The 16,905-nt window shown below is 52.5% G+C and overlaps 1 protein-coding gene across 2 annotated transcripts; it reads left to right on the forward strand.

The window, feature by feature from the left end:
- Positions 1-2,234: 2,234 nt before the first annotated feature.
- LCK (LCK proto-oncogene, Src family tyrosine kinase) lies at positions 2,235-11,424 on the forward strand. 2 transcript variants are annotated; one of them, XM_075538950.1, is made up of 12 exons: positions 2,235-2,339; positions 2,594-2,675; positions 2,847-2,937; positions 3,210-3,308; positions 3,440-3,543; positions 4,004-4,153; positions 4,463-4,615; positions 4,743-4,922; positions 6,586-6,662; positions 6,740-6,893; positions 6,978-7,109; positions 10,917-11,424. In XM_075538950.1, the coding sequence occupies exons 1-12, from the start codon at positions 2,235-2,237 to the stop codon at positions 11,117-11,119; spliced, it is 1,530 nt and encodes a 509-aa protein (XP_075395065.1). In that variant the 3' UTR covers positions 11,120-11,424. The 2 variants fall into 2 exon arrangements, with proteins under 2 accessions (XP_075395065.1, XP_075395074.1); XM_075538959.1 differs by lacking the exon at positions 4,463-4,615.
- The last annotated feature ends 5,481 nt before the right edge of the window (positions 11,425-16,905 follow it).

A 16,905-nucleotide genomic window follows, 5' to 3' on the forward strand; every position in this document is an offset into this window, starting at 1 on the left:
GAAGGCCAAGCCCACAGGAGGCACCATCGGGCCTGATGGTTGAAGACCACCCCTACACGTTTAGATATGTTCAAGTTGACATGAAATTATGTAACTCCCACACAGAGGTCACACATGCTGCTACCCTCCATCCTCCTTGACCTATTCTGACACCTCCCATTCCTCCCATGACATGACGCTTTTCTGCTGGGCTGGCTGATTCAGTACAGGTCACCACGAGTCAGGATCCGTGAGCAGGCAGAGAGTCAGTGGTCCACAGAAACAGCCCTCCTCAGCCTCTCAGCCCTGGGGTCCTGACCTCTGCCTTCATGGGCCAGGAAGCCAGTCTGCTGCTCACAGTCTCATGGTCTTGGTGCTGCTTCTCTGTTCTCTCTTTTTTTAATCATTTTATTGGGGGCCCCTCTGTTCTGTCTCATGATTTCCTCATCGCAGCCTCTGGTCTTGGCCTGGCTACTTTGCACTGTCTCACGGTCTCTGCGCTGCAGCCTCTGGTCTTGGCCTCTGCCATTTCAGACAATGACCTCCATTGCTGGCTCCTCTTCCAATGGCCCTAGGATTTCTCTCTGCTTCCCAGACAACTCTTCTACATGAAGGAATGGCTTTGATGGACGCTGGGTTTGACGTTCAGCAGACCAGACACACAAGCAAACAAAGGGTGGCAATTTAGTTCACAGCCACTACTCAAGGTAGAGACTTAATCCCACCCTACTCCTGCCCATTGGTGGCGTCATAGAGAAAGCCAGAATTTACATCACATGAGGAGTTATGGCTAGAAAGAGCATATTCGTGGACTACATCTCCATCAGTGACCATGGCAGTTGACGATGAACTTGTGGTTTGAGTAGATTGTGAAGAACCTGGATGAGAGGGTAGCAAAGATTAATGGGAAGGTTTCACAAAGGAGTTGCTATGTGACCTGAGCCTTGAATGTTAAATTATAGCTCAGCAGATGAGTGAAAAAGGAGGAGCCACACGTGCCCAGCCATGACATAAGAATGTGACCTGTGTGTTCAAGAGAGGCAGCGGGGGCTCCCACACAGAGTGTGTGAGTGTGCGTGCATGTTTTTGTGGGTGCACAGCAGAACAGACTGAGGAGGTGGGTTTGGTCTTGATAAGGAAGGGGCGTGAGTGCCCGTGGTGGTAAATTAGACTTTACCTGAAGAGCAGACCAAGGGAAGAAGGTGCCTCAGGGCCTCCCGAGGCTTTCACAGTGAAGCAGCCCCTCTGCTTTAGGCAAAACATCTCCACTTTCAACTACCTGACGGTCAACATGGCCACCAGAGAGTTCTGCAGGAGAAATGTCAGGGAGGCCGTTGGAAGAGACCCTCAGAAGGATTTGGGTGTGGAAGGGGAGGAAGCCCGAATGCCGGACAGGCCTCCGGGGACACCACACACGTCTCTTACCTACCGCCGTGGAGTTGATTCTGATCCATAGCGACTCTACAGGACAGTGTTCTGGAGCTGTAAATCTTTATGGGAGCAGGCAGCCTCCTGGTTCTTCTGGGGAGCAGATTAGTGGAGTCTATCTGCTGACCTGGTGCTTTTCAGCCCAACAAGTAACCCACTGGCCAGCGCTGGGAAGGGCTTGCAATTAAGAGGTGGGGCCATTCATCTCTCTCTGGTTGATGAGAATCTGAACCAAACTGAGGTCTCCCCAGGCCCCAGGGCTTGGGGGGTGGGGGGAACGGGCGTGTGTGTGTGTGTGTGTGTGTGTGTTAGAGAGAGATATCTGAGATCTGGGAGTCCCCCAGCACAGGGGACTGGCAAAGGGAGAGGGGAGAAGGAGGGGGCAGAGGCAGGAAGTGGGCAAATAGACTAACAAAGGTGTCTGTGGCGGTTTGCCCATCCCAGGTGGGAGGGCGGGGCTTAGGGCCTTATCTGACATTATTTGTTGCTCTGGGGCTCAGAGAGAGCACCCCTCAGAAGTCCTTGTGAGGTGCCTTTGAGTAGCTTCTGACTCATAGACTCCATGTATAAGACTATAATAGAAGGCAACACTGCCCCATCTTGGGCTGTCTCACAATTGTTCTTAACTTTAGGCCCCACCATGTCAGATTTCCTGAGACTGGTCAATGGGGGTGATGGGCAGACAGCCCTCCAGGTATTTTTGGAAATTCCCAGGGCCAGACTCTAGGCTGTCAGATATGGTGTGTGTGGTGGTGGTGGTGATGGTGGTGTGCTGCTGCGGGTCTTAGGGGAGTCCCTTCAGCCCCCTTTCCATCTCTCCAGGGACCATGGGCTGTAGCTGTAGCTCCAACCCTGAGGATGACTGGATGGAGAACATTGACGTGTGTGAGAATTGCCATTACCCTATAGTCCCACTGGATGGCAAAGCCACGGTAAGAAGCCAGACAGATGGCGCCTGCGTGAGGGAACCGGGTGGAGTACAGGGCCCAGGGACACTCAGGAGCAAACAGCGGACCACTGCTAGTGGTCCTTGACATACAGAGTTGCCGTTGCTGTTGCCCTGGTATTTAGAAAACAGAGACCAGAGAGGGGAAGAGACTCTCCTAAGGTCACTCAGCAAGTGACAAAGTTAGTAGTCAGCCCCAGCCTCTTGCTCCCTGACCCCACATCATTCCTCACCCCACAGCTACCCATTCGAAACGGCTCTGAGGTGCGGGACCCACTGGTCACCTACGAGGGCTCCATCCCACCCGCCTCACCATTGCAAGGTGATCGGAACCAGCAGGGAGCAGAGGGGGAGGAGGCCTGTGGGCCCTTGACTGTCTGCCGCCCCATCTCCTCCAACCCTCTGCCTGCTCTGTCCCCCCTGCGGCGAGTCCGCAGCTGACCCTACAAGGCCCACCCCAGGCCTACTCTCGCTGACGCCCCTATCTTTACAGACAACCTGGTGATCGCCCTGTACAGCTATGAGCCTTCCCATGATGGAGACCTGGGCTTCGAGAAGGACGAACAGCTCCGCATCTTGGAGCAGTTGAGTGCCTTCCCCACCGTAGCCGCCCGGTCCTGGCGGGTCTGCGGGAGTGGGGTGCTCCTGGGGGCTGGCTCAGGGCTGGCTCCCTACCTCCAGCCACACCCCGGGACCCTGACTGGCTTGGGGCGGGCGCCCTGGGAACAGATGGGGAGACTCTTGAATGCTAACCTGGGCGGGGGGTGGGGGCAGAGCGGGTAAGGCCCGGTGGAACTGGGACCTACAAGAAGGGTCTCCTGCTCCACTGACCGCGCTGACCACGGCTGTGGGGCAGGAATGGTGAGTGGTGGAAGGCGCAGTCCCTGACCACGGGCCAGGAAGGCTTCATCCCCTTCAACTTCGTGGCCAAAGCAAACAGCCTGGAGCCTGAGCCGTGAGTAGGGAGGGGGCTCCTCGTGGGCACGGGTGGACGAGCAGGGGCGTGGGGCTGGGAGCCGTCGTGAGTGCTTGAGGGACATGGAAGAACAGAGCCACAGACCACGCCGTCGCTTCCGCCCTGCGCAGCTGGTTTTTCAAGAGCCTAAGCCGTAAAGACGCCGAGCGGCAGCTGCTAGCACCGGGGAACACGCACGGCTCCTTCCTGATCCGCGAGAGCGAGAGCACGGCCGGTGAGGGGCGGGGCGGGGCGGGCCACGGGCGGGGCGGGGCCACGGGCGGGGAGGGCCATTGGCGGGGCGGGGCGGGCCACGGGCGGGGCGGGGCCACGGGCGGGGAGGGCCATTGGCGGGGCGGGGCGGGCCACGGGCGGGGCGGGGCCACGGGCGGGGAGGGCCATTGGCGGGGCGGGGCGGGCCACGGGCGGGGCGAGCCATGGTAGGGGCGGGGCCACGGGCGGGGGTGGGGCCTTGGGCGGGGCTTGCCACGGACGGGGCGGGGCCTTGGGCGGGGTGGGGCGTGGGCGGGGCGGGCCACGGGCAAGGCGGGCCACAGGCGGGGCGTCTCCCTGCGAGGTGTGGGCGGGACCCCTGGGCGGGCCGGAGCCGAAGGGCGTGGTGGCGTGGGCGGTTCCCGCGCGGTGATCCCACTGACTTTCGGGTTGGTTATTCGTTGGTTCATTCATCTATTCAGGATCGTTTTCACTCTCGGTCCGGGACTTCGACCAAAATCAGGGAGAGGTGGTGAAACATTACAAGATCCGTAACCTGGACAACGGCGGCTTCTATATCTCCCCGCGCATCACTTTCCAGGGCCTGCACGAGCTGGTCCGCCATTACACCAGTGAGCCTCGCCTGGACTCTCAGACGTGCCCTGGCAGCCTGCCTTACCTACCCCTCGTCCCCGCCCCCCCATTTTCTCCGAGTTTCCCTTCCCCAATTTCTCAGTGCACCCCTTCATTCCATCCAGAGGATGGATTGGGGTTACAGTACCCCCCCGCCCCTCCCTGCTCTTCCCCACCCTCTGAAACTGCAGGTTTCAGGTGACAACACACACACCTGCTTGTCTGCTTCTCCAACATGGGGACTCCAGGAGGTGGGGGCCCCAAGCCTGCTGTACTGACAGCTCCCTCGCCTCTCCCTGTCCCTGCAGACACCTCAGATGGGCTGTGCACGCGGTTGAGCCGTCCTTGCCAGACACAGAAGCCCCAGAAGCCCTGGTGGGAGGATGAATGGGAGGTTCCCAGGGAGACGCTGAAGCTGGTGGAGCGCCTGGGGGCTGGCCAGTTTGGGGAGGTGTGGATGGGTGAGTGCCACCCTCCAGGGCAGCAAACGTGGCGGGGTGTGTCTGGCTGGGGAAGGGGGGAGCGGAGGCATGGCACTGACTCCAAGTGCGATGACTGTGGGTCACTCCCCAACCCTTTCTTCCTCAGGGTACTACAACGGGCACACCAAGGTGGCGGTGAAGAGTCTGAAGCAGGGCAGCATGTCTCCCGACGCCTTTCTGGCAGAGGCCAATCTCATGAAGCAGCTGCAGCACCAGCGGCTGGTCCGGCTCTATGCCGTGGTCACCCAGGAGCCTATTTACATCATCACGGAGTACATGGAACACGGTGCGCGCTAGTGCTGTGGCTTCCTGCACCTCTCCAGGAGGGGCGAGGCTTGGCTCAGCTCCCTGGGATTCTAGACGAGCTTCCTGGGCGCCTAGGAACTGGAAGAATTTGTGTCCTCTAAGCGCCCCAGCTCCAGTAGCAGGTCCCGAAAGAGTATTCCCCTCCATCTTCACGGAGCTGTGGACATATCTGCCTCCTTCCAAACGCAACCTGCCTCTCAGGCTTTGATCTCTTGGGAAGTGCCTTTGATCACTAGCTTCTTCCGGCAACTTCCATCGTGATGTCTTCCAAATACCTTTCACTACTAGAGATACCCCCTTGGTGCCCCCGTACTCTGTGCAGTGCCTCCTTGGACACACTTCCATTCCTTCATTGCTGCTTGCTCTGGGCTGGGTACTGGGCGAGGGACCATGGTTTCTGCTGCCCGGAGAACCCATGCTTTTAGAAATGGGCACTGGAAGGGAGCATTTGTGTCCTGGGAAGGTTCCAGCATCCCACAGGCATACGGGAAGTGATGCCATTTCTTATACCGGGTGGACTAGCGGGGCATTCCAGCTGGGTCTTGAAAGGAAAGCTGGAATCTTTAGTAAGTAGAGATGGATCAGAGACTTTAGAATCTATTGGTCTGGTGAAGAATCGCAAGATTGTGGAGGAGAGTGAAGGAGACGGGTGGGGGAGGAGAACTATTAATGTGGACCATGCAGGACCTTGGATCCCTGGCTGAGAGGTTTGGGTTTTACCCCCTTGGTGACAAGAAGCCTGTGAGACTGGAGCCAGTTCCACTCTGCACACGTGGGAGACTATGACTGCAGCCAACTACATAGCGATCACAACAGTGAAGACTTCTTATGGCCACAAGGACTTAAAAGCAATAATCATTCCTAATATTTACAGAGCAAGCCCCGGTAGCCCATTGATGAAGCTCTGGATTGAAGTGTGCCCCGCCCCTCCAAAAGATGTATCATTCCCAACCTTTATAGCTGTGGTTATAATGCCCTTTGGGAGTGGGTCGTCTCTGTTATAAGGCCGAGTCCCTGCAGGGCATATTTGGAATCAGTCCCTTGAGATGCATGGCATTAGACAAGCCAGCGGGAGAAGCAGAGGTGGGGAAGAGAGATGCTAGGCCACATGAAGACTGTGCAGAATGGAAGCTCGGAGGGGACAAGGGCCTTAGAACTGGTCATCTAAATTTGGATTCTAGGCTCCTAACCTGTTGGAAAATAAATTTATTAAAAAAGAAGTTAATAAGATGCTTCATCCAAGCCTTCCAGAGAAGACCTTGGCATATCCTGGGCATCCTCATCCTGAGCACATACTCTATTCGCCCTCTCTACTCTCCCCGCCTTCCATCTTGCTGATGGATTGACACCGAGATGGATTGACACCACGGCTGCCACGATGGGCTCAGACACAGGAACAATTGTGGGGGTGGCGCCGGACCGTGCCGTGTTCCATTCTGCTGTGCATAAGGTCGCTGTGTGTGTGGGGGGGAACAGACTCGCGGGCATCTAACAACTCTCCCTGCCCACATGTCAGACTCTGCTTCTAGACTCCCAGTTGGGGAGAAGGGTCTGGTGGTCTCCTGCTGGGGTGACTTGGGTGAGTGCTTTCAGCTGATCTCTTCTTTGCCTCCTCTGCTCATGACTCATGCTTCTGCCCGTAGGGAGCCTGGTGGATTTCCTCAAGACCTCTTCAGGCATCAAATTGACCATCAACAAACTCTTGGACATGGCAGCCCAGGTAAGGAGACTGGGGGAGGGCTGGGCATGGGCAGGGGCCATCTGGCCCAGCACTGGTGACCTGTTGCTGGCCTGCAGATTGCGGAGGGCATGGCATTCATTGAGGAGCGAAATTACATCCACCGGGACCTGCGGGCCGCCAACATCCTGGTGTCTGACACCCTGAGCTGTAAGATTGCAGACTTCGGGCTTGCCCGCCTCATTGAGGACAATGAGTACACAGCCAGGGAGGGTAAGTATGGGCCTGGAGGGCGCTCTGGGATCGGGCAGGTTCGAGTCACGCAGACCCAGGTAACCTCACTTTGCCTCTCTCCAGGGGCCAAGTTTCCCATCAAATGGACAGCTCCAGAAGCCATTAACTATGGGACATTCACCATCAAATCAGACGTTTGGTCTTTTGGGATCCTGCTGACAGAGATCGTCACCCATGGCCGAATCCCCTACCCAGGTCAGGACCGAGGGCGGAAGCTGGAAGGGCAGCCAATTCCTGGCTTCCCACTCATTTCTTCCCAGATTCAGAGTCGGAAACCCATTAGCTGCTTTTTCATCCTCTCTGGGGGGTGGGTTCAGCATTCCCAAACAGATACCATGTCTCCTAGAGCTAACTTCCATCTCTGGCACTAAATCTCTTTTTCTTCAAGAATCCCAGCGTTTTCTTCTGATCTCATAGAGCAGCCTCGTACAGTAGTAGACCTGGGCCGAGAGGCACGAGAACGGCCTTTTCTGACTGTATCCACCACCGAGGCTAGCCGTTTACATGTTCTTCCTATGTGCTGAGTCATGTATGTGCATCCACTGTCTTCACCTTGACGGCATCTCCGTGAGGTGCAGTTGTTCTGAAACCTCAGTGAGGTGAAAAGGGTGTCGGTCCCACTGTACGCACCCCAAAGTGTTAGGTTTTATGGTTGATCATAATTGGCTGACCGTGGGCAAGTGAGTTCACCTCTCTGAGGCTCCGTTTCACAATGTAAAAAAGAGAGAGCCTGTCTGTAAAAGAGCCTGACTCATAGGACCCAACCAATTGCTGTTGAGCACACTTAGATCCATGGCGACCCCATGTGTGTCAGAGGAGAACACATCAAGTCTTCATAGGTTTGCCCAGGGCTGACTTTCCAGAAGTAGATCACCAGGCCTTTCCTCGGAGGGACCTCTGTATGGACTCCACCTGCAACCTTGTGCTTAGGAGCTGAGCACATTATCTGTTGCCCCCACCCAGCAACTCCTGATCCGAGTAGGCGCTCCCCAGACACCAGCGTTTCCTTCTCCGGAGTCTTCCCGTCTAAAGGGGGAGAAGCAAACCAACCAATACATTCCCTGTCACTGAGTCGAAGGGACCCTGTAGGAGAGAGCGGACTGTGTGGTGTCCTGTGGGAGAGGCTGGTGGTTTCTTTTTCTTTTCTTTAAATCATGTTATTGGGGCTCTTACAGCTCTTATCACAGTCCATCCATCCATCCATCCATCCATCCATCCATCCATCCATCCATCCATCCATTGTGTCATGCACATAGGTTGCCATCATCATTTTCAAAACATTTTCTTTCTACTTGAACGTTTGGTATCAGTTCCTTTCCCCCCGCCATGCTCCCTCCCTCGCGAACCTTTGATAATTTATAAATTGTTATTTTTTTCCTGTCTTACACTGAGTGCTGTCTCCCTTCACCCACTTTTCTGTCGTTTGTCTCCCTGGGAGGAGGTTTTATGTAGATCACTGTGATTGGTCCCCTTTCTCCCCCTACTTTCCCCTTCCCCTCCTGGTATTGCTACTCTCATTCTCGGTCCTGCGGGGTTTCTCTGTCCTGGATTCCCTGTGTTGTGAGGTCTTATCTGTACCCGTGTACATGTTCTGGTCTAGCCAGATTTGTAACGTAGAATTGGGGTCATGATAGTGGGGGGGAGGGGAAGGAGCATTAAAGAACTAGAGGAAAGGTGTGTGTTTCATCAGTGCTGTACTGCACCCTGACTGGCTCGTCTCTTCCTTGTGACACTTCTGTGAGGGGATGTCCAATTGTCTACAGATCGGCTTGGGGTCTCCACTCCGCCCTTCCCTTATTCACATCGATATGATTTTTGATATGAGGCTGGTGGCTTCAAGCCCTGGCCTTTCAGGCACTTACCAGGACACCACCAGGGCTCCTTAAAGAGACAGAGAGACAGCTGACAAACGTCTAGTGCCTGCTTCTCCATTGGATAAAGCCCTTTGCCTCTTTGTTCAGCCGAGACAGAGATGGAGTTTTTAAAAAGGGAACTTGGTAGGAAACCCTGGACGAGGGAAATGGAACACAAAGAGTAGGAAGGAGGTCCCAGCGCGTTGTGGCTGGATGCACGGAAACGTCCAGCATCCCCAGAGCACTGAGAAACATTTTCCTCCCAAGAAGGTCAGGGGGCCACCTTCACATCAAACGACAGGTCTGAGGCCTTGCCTGTCCCAGCTTGCCCAGTGCCAGAGTCCAGATACAGTGATGGGGCCGTAACCACACTCAATTGTCCCGTCAGGGGCCCTTTCTGCCCTTCACCTGCTTCACATAGGCGAATCCCCAGAGAACTCCTCTCTCAGAAGAAAAGGGCGCTGAAAACACGGTGATAAAAGGCACCTGGCAAGTGGCTTCAGGGCCTGGGAGACAAAGGAGAGGAAGGCTGACCTTGGTGAACTTGCATCTGATTGGCTTCAGCAGATGGTTGCCATTGAAGCACGGGAGGCCCCAACCCAGGCTTCCAAGAAGAGCTCTAACTCAGTTTTAGAAAAAACTGCCCCTTTCTACATCCTGGTGATTAAGTCAAATTATTAACAACAAAACAAACCAAACAACCAAACAACAACTGCTCAAAACAGCCAACACTCTGTAGGCCACGCCCAAGTCGATCTGTGGGCTGTCTTTGGTCTGGGTTTGACCACCAGTCTGCCTTCTTGACGCCAGCCAAGAATGTTTGGTTCCTGACCTATGTCCTCCCATGTCCCGCATACATGGTGAGAGGCCTCCCCGGGGCTGGGCCTAGAGGAGCAGGGGTCTTCATCTTCCAGGGTCCAGTCCCGAGGTTTACTGGAACAAAGCGTGCATTTTCTAGGGCCCCCGAGGTGCAGCAGGCCCCTCCTGGACCCAGATGAATTGAGCGTTGACCCAGTTCCTCCCTTGGTGCTGGCCCTGGCCCTTTGCACCCTCTTCTCAGCAGATTCTAGGAGAAGCTACAGATCAACTGGGAGAGTTCGCACCAGGAGGCTGTGTTTTGTTGTTGTGACTGGGCTGTTCTTCACAATGGCTTCTCCCGGCAGCATCTCTGTGCCTGAAACCTGCTAGAAAGGCCAGAGCCAGCACCCAGGGCTCCACGACCATTTCATCTGGGTCAGGGAGGGCCCCAGCGGTGGGCTTTCTCTGCTCTGTGCAGGGTCTGCTTTGCTGGAGATCCATCTGGCTTCTGCCTTCAGTACCTCCTGTGCCTGGTCTCAAAGCCGGAGACACCCATCACGTCCTGACTATTAGCTCCTATCCTGCCCTGAGTCCTGACCACCCCATGCTTCCCCATCAATTAATGGCCACTTTTTATGAAGCATCTCCTAGCCAGGCCTTCCCCTGAATATGCAGTAGCTTACTCAATCCTCATAACCCCCCGTGAGCTAGGACGTGCGATATGATCTACTCTATTTTCCACATGAGGAGACTGAGGTTCAAAGAGGTGAGGTAGCTTGCCCAGAGTGAGACAGCTAACATGTGTGTGCTACTAGGCATCTAAGCAAGACCAGTCATGACTGGCATTTTGGATTGGTGCTCAAGCCAGGACAGTTATTAAAAATTCTGAATAAATATTGGCCCTGATTTTAAAAAATATCCTGCATATTATCCCGGGGAGCTCTTTATCAGTGTTTCCCAAAGTGGGAGCTATGACTTGCTGGGGGCTGCTGGAGCGACCCAGAGGGGTGGCAAAAGCAGATCCCTACACTTTATCCTGGGTTCTGGGCTATAGTACAAACATTTTTCATTGCCAAGGAGGTTCTGAGTAAAAAAGAAAATTCCTGTAGAAAGGCAGTAGACTAATTAAGTTTGGGAATCTACCAGCTAGAGGCTAAACACTAGGCTTGGCAGTTCAAACCCACCTGTTGCTACACAGGAGAAAGATGAGGCTGTTTGCTTCCATAGAGGTGTGTGGTCTTGGCAACCCAGTACGGGAGGGCTAGGAGTTGGAATCGACTCAATGGCAGTGGGTTTGGGGTAGGTTTCCCAGACCTGGAGCTTTGATGGCCTTTCTCCCATCCTCCTCCAGGGATGACTAATCCCGAGGTGATTCAGAACCTGGAGCGAGGCTACCGCATGGTGCGACCTGACAACTGTCCGGAGGAGCTGTACGACCTCATGATGCTGTGCTGGAAGGAGCGCCCAGAGGACCGGCCCACCTTTGACTACCTGCGCAGTGTCCTGGAGGACTTCTTCACAGCCACGGAGGGCCAGTACCAGCCCCAACCTTGATGGGCCTGGTCACCCTGGGACCCGAAAAAACTCCCCGCATCTAGCCACCTGCATCTCAGCCTGACTCAAGGGGTGCAGTTCCAGTGCTCTGCTCACTTGGCCTGTGTACAGCAGGACTCTGCACCCATGGGCACCCTGTCCACATGTACCACACACACATCTTGGGTCTCTGTACAGGTCTGTACTCCTGTGGGCTCTTCACACATGCCTTGTACATGTGTGACCTCTGCCTGTATGTCCCTTTCTGAGACCACAAGAGAAAGGACAGAGGCCTGTGACTGACGTGAGCTTCTGCCCCATCCCCTTGCCTTTTCCCAAATTACCTGGAAACTCCCAGAGGGCTGGACCTGGCTGATACCTCCGATGGTTCCTCCTCCGTGCCTGACACACTTCAGGAGCTCAATAAATGTTTATTGGTTGATGCACGTTGTACACTTCAGCCTTGTACTCCCATCTCCCTGTCCAGGGGAGGGGGCAGGGCGAGTGGGCTGAAAGATGGAAACTGGATCATTCTGAGTCGGCGATACCCTGGGGGACCGTCTGACCTTTTGTCCAGTTCTGGTGATGCTAGGGGCCAAAGGAATGTCCCAACACTGCTGTGGGGCTATGTCAGCCCCTTCAAATGGGGAAGTAGTCATTACCTCCACCCCAAGGGAGTCAGCTCAACCCCACCTGGAAACGCGTCCAGAATGCTCGGGTCACAGGCACCTCTCCCTCTCCTTCCATAGGGCAATAGCTTTTTTTTTTCTCTTTCTTTTCACAACTGGCCATTCAAGCTGTAGCTGGCTTCAGATATGTTCTGATTCACATCCGGGATGTTTTTGAATATTGAATGAGTCCATGAGTGTAACAAGCATGAATTGAAAAGCTACTATTCTAGGCTCATTGGCTATCTAGGTAATAAGATGGACAAGCAACGTCTTTTGCATTTGTGAGTTTGCATTCTAGGAAAGGAAGAGGTCAGGAAACAACATGCATTGTAAAGAAGTAAACGATACTGTGTGAGTGCTAGCGGCCTGGGGGCTGGGGGCTCAACAGAGCAGAGGGAGGAGGCCTAGCAATCCCATTTTTGGAGGAAAGGTTGCCATTTTTAAGAAGGTGCTCAGGGAAAGTCTCCCTACAAGGTGAGATTTGAGCAAAAATTTGAAGGAGACGAGTGGGGTGGGGGCGATGGGCCGCATGCAGTAGGGAAGGAGCATCTTTCAGAGGAAAGAGCTTGGGACAGGGACCTGCCTGGAATCCTCCAGAGTGAGAGTCTAACCCTGGGGCCCAGTGGCCTTTGCAGGAGCCGCTCTGAGGCAGCCTGGCAGGATCTGTGCGGTGCTGTGACATCACCTGGTGACACATTTAAAAAGAGCCCGGGGGGGGGGCGGGGGCGGCAGTGGTGAAGAGTAGGCTGCTGTTGGAAAGGTGAGTGGTCTCGCCAGCCACCTGGGCGACCCACATAGGTCAGGACCACAGCCTGGGAAACCTGGGAGGGGGGGGCAGTGCTGGCCTGGCACCTGGGCTTCCTGTGAATTGAAATCCACTCACCACCAGCAGCACAGTTCAGGAGCCTGGCTCTGACTGTATTGGAAACTGCTTTAGCAGCCCCTTCATGAATCAAGGAGGGCTTGCATAAAACTCCAGACTGCTGCTTTCTTTTGAAAGACAGGGAGAGCTAACTACTTTGAGTCTTCAAGTAGTGGCTCCCCTTTTAAGGGGTGCAGTACAGTGAATCCGCTAATATGGCTTCTGTTAGTCTGGGCAGACTAGAGAAACAAATTCATAAACACGCATATGTATATAAGGGAGAGGTTTATATACAAGAGGAATTGAACATTGAGAAAACATCCCAGTCCAGTCCAAGGCCATAAATCTGATATTAGCCTATATGTTCGATACCAATCTACAAAGTCCTCTTCAGACTCATGAAACACATGGAATAAAACCAAATGCAGGACGATCACAAGCCAGTGGGTAGAAAGTCTTTGGGTTCAGTGACGTTGTAAGCATCTCAGCGCTGGCAGTGGTTTCTCTGTGGCTTCTCTGGCTTCCAAGGTCTGGTTGCATCTATGTGGCTTGTCAGCTGCAATGTCTCCCAGGGAGTGGCAGAGAGAAAGAAGTGTCTTCCACCTCTATGGAGGAAGTACCAGATTTCCCAGAATTCTCAGGAGAAGGCCATGCCCACACAGACATCTCATTGGCTATCTCCAGATTGACAGTTTAGACTCCACCCGTACACTCTTAACCCTTAAATTGACACCAGATTAGGTGACTACCACCTGACCCTCCTAAGCAATACTCTTCAAAATGTCAACCAAATGACGGGGTAGGGCTATGTCAATAAGGTGCATGGAACCCTAAGGAGGGATTAGTCAATTTTGCCATCCCATTAGAGGTGGGAAACAGGACTCTCACAACAAGAAAGAAGAACCAGGCATGGGGCTTGTCTTCTAAGAATATTAAGGGAAATTTTTACTGAAGAAAAAGATGCCCTGAATGGTATTGGTATAATGACAGGTACTCAGACCAATGGAAAAGAACTGAAAACCCAGAAATAAAATCATCAGCATTCAGACAATTGATCTTTGATAAGGGCTCAAAAAATATCCAATGAGAAGCAGATCCCCTCTTCAACAAGCAGTGCTGGAAAAAATGGATATTTACCTGCAGAAAAATGAAGCAAGACCCTTATCTTACTCCATACACAAGAATAAACTCAAGGTGGATCACAGACCTTCAAGTTAAACCCCAAACTATTAGGGCCATCAATGAGGGAATTAGGACCAACGTGAGAACTTTGGCGCAGGGAATACACAGGCTATCAGAAATAGGGAAGGACACAAACACAGAGGAGGCACAAATCGACAAATGGGATATACTGAAGATAAAACACTTGTGTACATCGAAAGAATTCACCAAGAGAGTAATAAGAGAGTCCACAGACTGGGAAAACATCTTTAACAATGACACATCAGACAAAGACCTTATTACTAAAATCTACAATATTCTGCTAGCTTACAATAAGAAAAAAACTAATTGTCCACTGAGGAGGTGGGCAAAGACCTGAACAGAAGTTTCACAGAGTCTGAAATTCAAATGGCCAACAAACATATGAGAAAATGTTCCCGATCTTTAGCCATAAGAGAAATGCAAATTAAAACAACAGTGACCACCTAACACCCTCAAAGATAGCCCAATTCAAAAAGCCAGAAAGCAACAAGTGTTAAAGGGGCTGTGGGGAGACAGGAACTCTCATCCACTGCTGGTGGACCTGTAGGTATGTACAGCCACTATGGAAATTGATCTGGTGATATCTAAAAGAGATGGAAATCGAGGTACCATACAACCCAGCAATCCCCTTACTGGGCATATACCCAGAAGAGGCAAGAAACAAACCACAGCCAGACATCTGTGCTCCAGTGCTCATCGCGGCACAGTTCACAATCGCAAGGAGTTAGAAACAACCCAAATTTCCATCAACTGATGAGTGGATTAAAAAACTGAGGTATATACATACAATGGAGTACTATGCGTCACTAAAAATCAGTGATGAACGTATGAAGCACATAGCTGCATGGGAAGAACTGGAGGAAATCATGCTAAGCAAAGTAAGCCAAACACAAAAGGACAAGTACATGAGTCCTAAGGTAAGCTTAAAAAAAATGCTAAAGGGGCAGAGGGGAAAAGCCACAGTATACAAACATGGCTGGGGTGAGGACCAGGTAGCATGGCAGGGGCAGATGGTAGTCAACTAAAAAGGAGGAAGGGAAAGGAAAAAAAAAAGGGTAGCGGGGGGGGGGGGGGGAACAGGGCACTAACCCACCCAAGGGGAGGGTATTGTTTATATCTCCACAGGGAAAGAGGGATCAGATTTCAACCCGGTGCTCCGAGATGTGAATGCAACATGCTGGCGTGGAGTAGGGAACCAGTGGAGAGGTCTGAGGGGCCAGCCCCAATCCCAACTATGTGGATAGCTGCCCCTCCCCCCAGAAGAATTTATTTCAGAGGACAGTACTGAAGCTGCAGCTCAGGGAGAGGGACATGTCTGATCAGAGCACACAGGAGCAAATGAAGGGGAGGAAGAGAGTGTGGACTACATCCTGGTCCACCAACCCTTGACAACGAGATTTCTGCTCAGAGCAGTCAATCCACAGAGACCATATGGCCGGCCCCACTATGAAGCATGACACCCCTCACTCACCCATAGCCCTAGAGGGGACAACACTGGAGACACAGTGTGGGAATTGCCCCCGATCTGATCCCACCACACCCAGGCAAAACACTAAGGGCGTGCAACAGAACAGCAAGGGGAACAGAGCAAAGAAGTCCCCAGGGAATACCAAATATAGACTTTGGGGCCAAGGCTTGGCACCCCATCAGACTGGAGTGGAAAACAGACCTGAAGGACAACAAACAGTCCTTCAACTAACTACAGGCTTTTCTTTTTGTTGTTGTTGTGTTGTGTTTTTTGTTTTGTTTCGTCGTTGGTTTTGTTGTTGTTGTTTTCTTTTGGTGTTTGGTTTTGGTCTGTATTGTTTTTGTGCATGTTATTATCTCTGAAGGTCTGTCTAAATAAGATAGGCTGGATGAACAATCTGGAGAAGAAAACAATGGAACCGACAGTTCCGAGGGGACATGGAAGAGAGGAGGTGGGGGGAAAGGAAGTGGTGTTAACAAACCCAGGGACAAGGGAACAACAAGTGATCCAAATCGGTGGTGAGGAGGGTGTAGGAGGCCTGGTAGGGTGTGACTAAGGGTAATGTAACCGAGAGGAATTACTGAAACCCAAATGAAGGCTGAGCATGATAGTGGGACAAGAGGAAAGTAAAAGGAAATAGAGGAAAAGGGATAGGAGGCAAAGGGCATTCATAGAAGTATAAAGGCATGTACATATGTAAATATATTTATATAAGATGATGGAGAAATAGATTTATGTGCATATATTTATAGGTTTAGTATTAAGGTAGCAGATGGACATTGGGCCTCCACTCAAGTACTTCCTCAATGCAATAATACTTTGCTCTGTTAAACTGGCATTCCATGATGCTCACCTTCCCTACATGATGGCTCAAGACAAAGCAGGTGCATAAGCAAATGTGGTGAAGAAAGCTGATGGAGCCCAGCTATCAAAAGATATAGCGTCTGGGGTCTTAAAGACTTGAAGGCAAACAAGTGGCCATCTAGCTCAGATGCAACAAAGCCCACATGGAAGAAACACACCAGCCGGTGTGACCACAAGGTGTCAAAGGGATGAGGTATCAGGTATCATCAAAACAAAAAATCACATAATTGTGAATGAGGGGGAGTGCAGAATGGGGACCCAAAGCCCATCTGTAGGCAACTAGACATCCCCTTACAGAAGGGTCATGGGGAAGAGATGAGCCAGTCAAGGTGCAGTGTAGCAACGATGAAACATACAACTTTCCTCTAGTTCCTAAATGTTACGTCCCACCATCATGATCCCAATTCTACCTTGCAAATCTGGCTAGACCAGAGGATGTACATTGGTACAGATAGTAGCTAGAACCATAGGGAATTCCGTACGGATGATCCCTTCAGGACCAGTGGTGAGAGTGGCGATACCGGGAGGGTGGAAGGAGGGTGGGGGGAAGGGGGAACCACTGATTACAAGGATCTGCACATGACCTCCTCCCTGAGGGACAGAGAACAGAAAAACAGGTGAAGGGAGACGTCGGACAGTGTAAGATATGACAAAATAATAATTTATAAATTATCAAGGGTTCACGAGGAAGGGGGGATGGGGAGGGAGGGGAAAATGAGGGGCTGATGCCAGGGGCTTA

Source organism: Tenrec ecaudatus, chromosome 1, assembly GCF_050624435.1.
Source record: "Tenrec ecaudatus isolate mTenEca1 chromosome 1, mTenEca1.hap1, whole genome shotgun sequence".
NCBI classification, from domain to species: Eukaryota; Metazoa; Chordata; class Mammalia; order Afrosoricida; family Tenrecidae; genus Tenrec; species Tenrec ecaudatus.

Coding starts and splice junctions, on each gene's coding strand:
- LCK (XM_075538950.1), top strand. CDS start 2,235: ATGGGCTGTAGCTGTAGCTCCAACCCTGAGGATGACTGGATGGAGAAC. Junction 2,340..2,593: donor CACTGGATGGCAAAGCCACG/GTAAGAAGCCAG, acceptor CTCACCCCACAG/CTACCCATTCGAAACGGCTC. Junction 3,544..4,003: donor CGAGAGCGAGAGCACGGCCG/GTGAGGGGCGGG, acceptor TCATCTATTCAG/GATCGTTTTCACTCTCGGTC.